At 40.3% G+C, this 8,510-nt stretch overlaps 2 protein-coding genes and 1 non-coding gene across 3 annotated transcripts; all 3 read left to right on the top strand.

Moving 5' to 3' along the window:
* Positions 1-203: 203 nt before the first annotated feature.
* Positions 204-773, top strand: LOC105048956 (uncharacterized). The gene has a single exon (XM_010928460.1). The coding sequence runs from the start codon at positions 204-206 to the stop codon at positions 771-773; it is 570 nt and encodes a 189-aa protein (XP_010926762.1).
* Positions 774-4,610: 3,837 nt separating this feature from the next.
* LOC114914395 (U6 spliceosomal RNA) lies at positions 4,611-4,714 on the top strand. The gene has a single exon (XR_003801446.1). It is a non-coding gene; the product is annotated as a U6 spliceosomal RNA (small nuclear RNA).
* Positions 4,715-4,955: 241 nt separating this feature from the next.
* On the top strand, positions 4,956-6,101 carry LOC105048913 (uncharacterized). Its single transcript, XM_010928401.2, has 2 exons — positions 4,956-5,632; positions 5,945-6,101. The coding sequence occupies exons 1-2, from the start codon at positions 4,956-4,958 to the stop codon at positions 6,099-6,101; spliced, it is 834 nt and encodes a 277-aa protein (XP_010926703.2).
* The last annotated feature ends 2,409 nt before the right edge of the window (positions 6,102-8,510 follow it).

Genomic DNA, 8,510 nt, shown 5'->3' with positions numbered 1-8,510 from the left:
TGTTCAGTTAAGAAATATCTTGTATTTATTCAGCAGTAAAAAAATTAATGACATCATCCTTCCCTTCCAAAAAAATAACAGTGGTATCTGAGCCTCCTTGATCTTGAGGGGGCTACGAGTGACTTGTGAGACTGATTGAGAAGTGTGTCTGCATCCATAGAAGCTGAAGAAAAATGGAGGCAGGATCGAGTGGTTTTTCAGCCATGGCTCCACCAGTGTTTGATGGAGAAAATTATCAAGCCTGGACAGTGAGAATGCAAGCCTATCTAGAGGGTTGTGATTATTGGGAAGCTGTAGAAGCAGATTATGAAATTGCTTCTCTTCCTGAAAATCCAACTCTGAATCCAATCAAGTATCACAAGGAAAGGACAACAAGGAAAGCAAAGGCCAAAGCTTGTTTGTATGCTGCTGTTTCACCTACCATTTTCAGCAGAATTATGGCTTGTGGATCAGCCAAAGTTATTTGGGACTTCCTCAAAACCGAGTATCAAGGAGATGAGAGGATTAGAAGCATGAAGGTACTGAATCTGATCAGAGAGTTTAAGAGACTACAGATGAAGGAGTCTGAGACAGTCAAGGTGTATTCTGACAAGTTGATAGGCATTGCTAACAAGGCAAGAGTTCTTGGCACTAACCTCACTGATAATAGGCTAGTGCAGAAGGTTCTTATTTCTTTGCCTGAAAGGTTTGAGGCAACCATTGCCTCTTTGGAGAATACCAAGGATTTGTCTCAGATCAAATTGGCAGAACTGCTTAGTGCTCTACAAGCATAAGAGCAAAGGAGGTTGATGAGGCAAGAAGGAAGTGTAGAAGGAGCTTTGCAGGCCAAAATTCAGCAAAATTTTGGAGGAAAAGGTAAGAAGCTAAAAGGGGAGAAAGGGTATGGCAGTGGTTCTGAAGCTGTTGCAGGTGAGGGCAGTGCAACCATCTCAAACAGCAGCAAAGGGAGAAGATATCCTCCATGTCAGCATTGTGGAAAACGAAATCATCCCCACTTCAAGTGTTGGAGGAAGCCAGATATGAAGTGTAGAAGGTGTCACAAGCTGGGACATGCTGAGATCATCTGCAAAGAAAAGGAAGTTCAGCAGCAAGGTGAGGCACAAGCTGCAGTCCAACAAGAGGTAGACCAGTTATTTGTTGCTTCTTATTTCTTTTCTAGCACTCTAAGTAACAGTTGGTTTGTTGATAGTGGTTGCAAAAACCATATGACAAGTGATGTAAATTTATTTAGGGACCTTGACAGGTCAATGCAGTCAAGGGTGAGGATTGGGAATGGAGAGTACTTAGTAGTGAAAGGTAAAGGGACTGTAGTTATAGAGAGTTGTGCTGGAACTAAGCTGATTTCTGATGTGATGTATGTGCTTGAGATTGATCAGCATCTGTTAAGTGTTGGTCAGCTGCTTAAGAAGGGATTTAAGTTGGTATTTGAAGAAAAGAAGTGCTTAATATTTGATTCCAGTGGTCAAAAATTGTTCAATATAAAGATGCAGCACAAGAGTTTTTCTCTGAATCCACTCGAGCAGGAGCAAGTGGCATTCAAGTGTCAAGTCAATGTTGCTGAGACATGGCACAAGAGGCTGGGTCATTTTCATCACAAAGCTCTGCTATATATGGAGAGGAATGACATGGCATGTGGTCTACTAGTTCTAGAGGAGCAGTTCCCAAGCTGCAAGGCATGTTTGTTGGCCAAGCAAATCAGGCTTCCATTCAAACAGTCTACTTGGAGAGCCACCAGAAGCTGCAACTAATTCACACTGATGTATGTGGTCCACAAGCAACCCCGTCACTGAATGGCAGTAGGTATTTCATCATTTTTATTGATGATCTTACAAGAATGTGCTAGATTTACTTCATAAAGCAGAAATCAGAGGTTGCAGAGGTTTTTCTGAAGTTCAAGAAGTGGGTGGAGAATTAGAGTGGCCATGAGATAAAAGTCATTAGATCAGACAATGGGACAGAGTACACTTCAGAAAGATTCAACTCTTTTTGTGAGGAGGCTGGCATTGAGCATCAGTTGACAGCTCCTTATTCTCCACAGCAAAATAAAATTAGTGAGAGGAAGAATAGAACCATTTTGGAGATGACCAGGTGTCTGCTACATGAGAAGAATTTGCCAAAGAAATTCTGGACAGAAGTAGCAAACACAGTCATCTTTCTACTGAATAGGCTGCCAACAAGGGCAGTGGAGAAGAAAACTCCATTTGAAGCATGGTTTGGGGTCAAGCCAATTCTGAAGAATCTAAAGGTGTTTGGCTGTCGGTGTTTCTCTCATGTTCCACAGGTTAAAAAGGACAAGTTAGGAGAGAAGGCTGAACCAGGAATTTTTATTGGCTACAGTCTGGTGTCAAAGGCTTACAGAATCTATCAACCACAAACAGAAAAGGTGATCACAAGTAGGGATGTTCAGTTCTTGGAAGATGAACAATGGGACTGGATAGATGAGTCACAAAGCAAACAGCAGATGGTGCCATTGGAATTAGATGAACTGGAGGATGATCTTTCAGTTAGAGGTACCAGATCATTGGCTGACATATATCAGAGGTGCAGTGTGGCTGTTCTGGAACCTGTAGGATTTGAGGAAGCTAAGAGTGATCCGAGATGGATGGATGCAATGAAGGAGGAGTTTGCTATGATAGAGAAGAACCAGACTTAAGAGTTAGTGGAGAAGCCTCGAGATAGAAAGGTTATTGGAGTGAAGTGGGCCTTCAGGATCAAACTTAATCCTGATGGCTCAGTGAACAAGTATCAGGCTAGGTTGGTGGTGAAGGGTTATGCACAGATTTGGGGAGTAGATTTCTCTGAAATATGTGCACCTGTGGCAAGGTTAGATACAATTAGAATGATCCTTGCTTTGGCAGCTCAAAAGGGATGGAAAGTGTATCAGCTAGATGTAAAATCTGCATTTGTGAATGGAGTATTACAGGAGGAGATCTATGTTGAGCAGTCAGAGGGATTCATCACACCAGGCCAGAAGGAGAAGGTTTATTTGCTGAAAAAGGCTCTGTATGGCTTGAAGCAAGCCCCCAGAGCATGGTACAGCAAGATGGATGGGTATTTGTTGGGCTTAGGCTTCGAGAAAAGCCCGAGTGAATCCACTCTTTATGTCAAAAAGTCTGCTTTGAACATAGTTGTTGAGTCTCTCTATGCGGATGACATGCTGGTGATAGGGAGTGATAGTGCTCGAATTAATGCATTTAAGCAAGATATGATGAAGATGTTTGAAATGATTGATCTTGGTGAGATGTCTTATTTTCTTGGGATGGAGATTAAGCAAGCTCAGAATGAGATCTTTATATGTCAGAAGAAGTATTTGAAGGAGATTTTGAAGAGATTCAATATGGAGGAATGCAAAAGTATGGGTACTCCAATGGGTCAAAAGGAAAAGCTGCAGAAGAATGATGGTATAGAATCTATAAATGGTGTCTACAGAAGTTTAATTGGCTGCCTAATGTATCTCACTACAACTAGACCAGACATTATGTTTTCTGTAAGTGCCTTGTCTAGATTTGTTAATTGTGCTAGTGAGCTGCATATGGTAGCAGCAAAGAGAGTGCTGAGGTATCTCAAAGGTACACTTTCATATGGAATCAAATTCTGCAAGGTTCAGATGGTTAGGTTGCAAGGGTATTCTGACAGTGATTGGGCTGGATCAGTTGATGATATGAGAAGTACTTTCGAGTATTGTTTTATATTTGGATCAGCATGTTTTTCATGGTATTCAAAGAAGCAGGAGATCGTGGCTCAATTAACTGCAGAAGCTGAGTTTATTGCAGCAACTGCAGCTGTGAATCAAGCCTTATGGTTGAAGAAACTGATGGATGATCTGCATTTGGAACAAGAGGATAGCATAAAAGTTTTTGTGGATAATCAAGCTACTCTAGCCATTTCACAAAATCCTGTATTCCATGGAAGGACAAAGCATTTCAAGGTTAAGTATTACTTCTTGATAGAAGTGCAAAGGTCTGAAGAAGTGAAGTTGGTGTATTGCAGTTCAGAAAATCAAATTGTAGATATATTTACTAAGTCTTTCAGTGCTGGTCAATTTGAAGTTCTTAGAGAAAAGTTAGGTGTGTGCAACCCATGATTCAAGAGGAGAGTGTTAGTGAATCATGAGCTGCAGTCTTTGTTGTCTCTGCTGGTTTTTATTTGAGTCCTAATTTTCAGAAATAACTAGCTGTTGTGGCTGGTTCTTAGGTTGTTAGTTGTTCTGTTTGTTGCTATTTTCTTGGTCAAGTTAGTTGCAGTTAATATATTTTTGTGGGTTGCAGAATTGTAGGTGTTCAGTTAAGAAGTATCTTATATTTATTTAGCAATAAAAAAAATTAATGATATCATCCTTTTCTTCCAAAAAAATAACAATAAATCATCTTTGTGACTAAATTTCTATAAGAAGTGCGCAGGCTTAGGCACAGTTTATGGTATCCAATGAGTTCTTGGATTACAATTTCTTTATCTTCCGATGTTTTTCCAATCTATTACTAATTTATCACATTTTCCACTCAAAATTAATTTTTTACCTTAACATATTTAGTTTAGTTGGTTTGCATCCCTCTCCACATGAGAGAGGTCCAAGATTCAATTCTTGGTTGGTGGCATCCCCCCTGCATTTCACCTCTTTGGAGACATCCAGTAACATTGAAACAATATAGAGAAGATTAGCATGGCCCATCCACAAGGCTGACATGCATAAGTCAAGGTCTCCCATCACATTTCTGAAAAGAGAAAAAAAAAAAAAAAAGAAAGAACAAGGGGGGAGAGAGAGAAAGAGAGAGAGTAAGGAGAGAGATTCTGATATTGTTTTCCATTGTAATGAGCTAACTATTAGTTTTGATGATAATGGTGTCTTTCTTCATTTAACTACATTCTCTCTTTAGATTGTAACTTGTTCTCTTGCAGCACGGAAATCCTCAGAACATAGCGGCATAGTGTCAGAGGTCTGTCAGAAACAACATATTATGGACCCTATTCATGGGGATTCAAGTAGCAAGCATACATATGATGAGCAAGGGCATTCCACTCTGGGACACAAACCTGAAATAGAGAAAGTAACTCCTAGCTCATCTTCCTCATTTTCTGATGGGGAATCATTTGAAGAAGATGTCCTCCAACTAGGTGCAGCTGAACCTCACAATTCATTTCTGCGGAGCACTGAGATTGCCAGGACTCAAAATGGCAAAGTTACTAGTACCAAGGATGTTGGGACTAATGATAACTTGGACATGTTTGGATCAAATCATTCTTCCCCACTTCAGGTGATGGAGAGGTCAGAGGTCCCTGACCCAAATGGAATCCCATCTCCCATATTCACAAGGACTATGTCCACAGCAATAGACTGGAGCGTGGTTTCAAATGAATCTTTGTTCGGCATCCAAGTAAGTAATTCTAGCTTCTCTAGGGACGTTGGTTTCATGATGAGCAGGTCCATCGAGCTGACCAACTTTCCCATGGACCCATACTGGTCAAGTGCAGCAGGGGCAGCAAATGCTGCAACCATGCAGGGTGCCATGAGGGTAAATGCAGAGAAAGTTGGTAGTAAAGACAAGCATGCAGCTGAGGTTATGCATCATTCTGCTAGCATATCTGACCACTTCGACAGCAGAATGGCTAGGTTTCAATCTTTTGCATTTACAGTGTATGATCTCTTTCGTCTACTTTATAGACTTAAGATTCATAGTGACTATCTTGCTGCCTTTTGCTAGCAATATTCACAAATTCAGTAGATGAAAACATAAGGGAAGGTAAATTAGGCTACAGATATGGCAACATGATGTTTGTTAAGTTTAAAAGTTTAAAAGATAGAGAAATGTGTCATCAGTAGAAGGATTGTCTTTGTGGGCAAAGGTGTAGTGTTTGATTCAGTCTCCTATTCTTTCCTTTGGCAATAAAATAGTTAGTGGTGAATGTGGATGGATTTGGTAATGACACTAATTTTTGCTGACTTCAGATTGACAGATGGTGGAAGTGGATCAGTTAAGGTAGGACCTGTGAACCAACCACGGCCCCGGGAGCAGGCACAGCAACCTCCACCACGTACCAAGACCCCAAAAGCAGCTCCTGCTGGCAACTGGCTTTCATGCTTTACTTGTTCATTCTGTTCTTAAGGGAGTATGAGTACTCTAGCATCTCCTACCTTTCTTCCTCTAATTCCATTATGATCGATCCCACAAATTGACAAGATCTCATGCAAACTGCCTTGAAGGTTTGTGATCAACAATATAATGAGGGATGATCTACTACTCACTAAGTTATGTTCTAGGAGCACATATTTATCATCATCATCTCTTCCTCTCTCTGACAATACATTGAAGTTGAATTAGGAAGATGAAGTTGTGCAGTTTGGAGTCTGGACAGAAAAGTATACATGATTACTGAGGAACAGGAGAGAGCATGCATCTCTTTTAGTGGTCAAGTAGAACTGCATCCAATATAGTCTTGTATTTAGTATTGTAATGCTAATGTTAGGCTCGGGTACTCATATCCTGGGTCTAATGTTTTTTCAGAGAAAGTTACATATTTAAGTACTCTGCTTACTTTTGCATTTGATATCATTACAATATGAGTACAGTTGTTTCTGAGGACTAACACTGTCTGATGTAACTTGACCATCTTTTCTAATCTCATAGCACCTTCTATAATTTTATTAAAGTGTCACATAAATCATGTAAGATGGATCTCAAACTCAGTGACTATTGCTTGAGGGACATCAGCTAATGGTCTTAGAAACTTCCAAGATGGAAATTATTGAGTTCAACATCAAGCAACACCATTAGCCATGTCATCTAATTTTTCCAGGTATAACTCTGCAACTGGTGACCCAGGCTGGATTTAGAGGCTCAGTGAGAGATAAAGCAGGTTTATTAGGCTGGTTCTGTGGCTGGGTGCCACTGCAAAGGCTGTGGAGACCATTTTTTGGCAAATTGAACGGTGGACTCCAAACTGGCCTTGGTGGACTGTCTGTAGATTTTGCTTAAAAAAATATGCTCGAGAACTATGTCATAGAGAGAGTGTGTGTGTGGTGTGGTGTGTGTGGTGCGTGTGTGGGGGATAAACAAATGCAATTTGGCTGGCTTATAATGGATAAAATAGCATGGTGACTCCCTTTGTAGAATTGATAGACCAAATTCCTCCTTTGAACCAAACTTGCCTTCCTAATAACCTACATTAGAGGTTCTTTTCACATGCATTAAGATTCCTTTCAGCATGTTGTAAGAATTGATGAAAATATTGATAATAGTTTCAGTAAATATCACTATATTACCAATCACAAACAGTTGAACAGAGCAATTGAATTCCTGATCATTGAGGTGTTATGGGGACAAGTAGGCTGAGGTTTTATTACTCTGCTGATGATAGAGTCCCTGAATCAAGGGCTAAGTTTTCCTGGATTTAGAAAGCTCCCATTCATCCATGTGTGAAGACTTTCATCTGAAAACGATCTCGGCAAGACTTTGATATCGTAGCACATTATACCAAAGCAGCATGGATGATTCAAAGTTCATTACGCTGTCATCAATATCTGGGCTCATCCCTCTTCCTAAGAAGTGGAAGTTGTGTATGAGACTACGAATATGGTGGTGCACTAATTCAAGTATTTGAACTTGGATGATTTATGCCAGATACATCTCACCCCCCTCTTCTCTCATATACACACACACTCAAATAAATCATTTTAATTGAAATAGCATAATTGTTCAAAAATCTTATATAACTTATGTTCTAAACTGAAATATCTGTTTTATGCAGACACTACAAATAAGGAAATTGCTGATGCTAATTTTTTTCATCACCTTATCAGGCTGCACAAACTCTCGAATATACTGCATGATCTTTGAATGCCAATCACTGTATCTGCAAAACTTCTTTCCCACTTCAAGTCGGAGACTCAAAAGGATTAAGAAGTGGAGACACAGTTTCCTGGTTGTATGAGGAATAGGCAAGAGAGGTCACCATTTTTTTTTTGTGTACTGCATGCATGTTGTGTTGTGCTTGTTTGAAGATACTGAAAAATATGACAGAAGGAAAAGAATGTAGTTGGGTAAGGCACTTCCGGGAAGCTTTCTTAAAGATAGTGATTTTCTCTCTTTTAGGTGCAAAAGGACTCTTGGAAATCCTATCTCTAGGATACAATACCCAACACAAAGATGATGTAAGCTTGCACTTCTTAATCACCTTTAATCAAGAACTCAAACCCAAAAAGATGAAGTGTGATGACCCAAGCACAAAAAAAAAAAAAAAAATAGAGGACCGGGAAGAAGACTCCCAATAGGAGTCTTCTTCTCCGATGAGCCACTTGAATCAGGAGTCCTAGGACCACTAGAGGTCCTAGGGCTCTCTATAAAGAGACCTCCCCTTCCTAAGAAACCCCCACCGATTTTTCTCCCTCTTCCTCCCTGATTTCTCCGATTGAAGCCGCGACCCTTGTTTCATGCTCGCCGTGATTTCTCCGGTGGGACCACCGGAGGCTGAGGTAAGCCTTCCTCCTCTTCCTCTCTTCCTCTCTTTCTTTCCGT

Source organism: Elaeis guineensis, chromosome 7 (genome assembly GCF_000442705.2).
Source record: "Elaeis guineensis isolate ETL-2024a chromosome 7, EG11, whole genome shotgun sequence".
NCBI classification, from domain to species: Eukaryota; Viridiplantae; Streptophyta; class Magnoliopsida; order Arecales; family Arecaceae; genus Elaeis; species Elaeis guineensis.
Note: the sequence above shows the minus strand (reverse complement) of the source record. Positions and strands in the feature narration are given on the sequence as shown.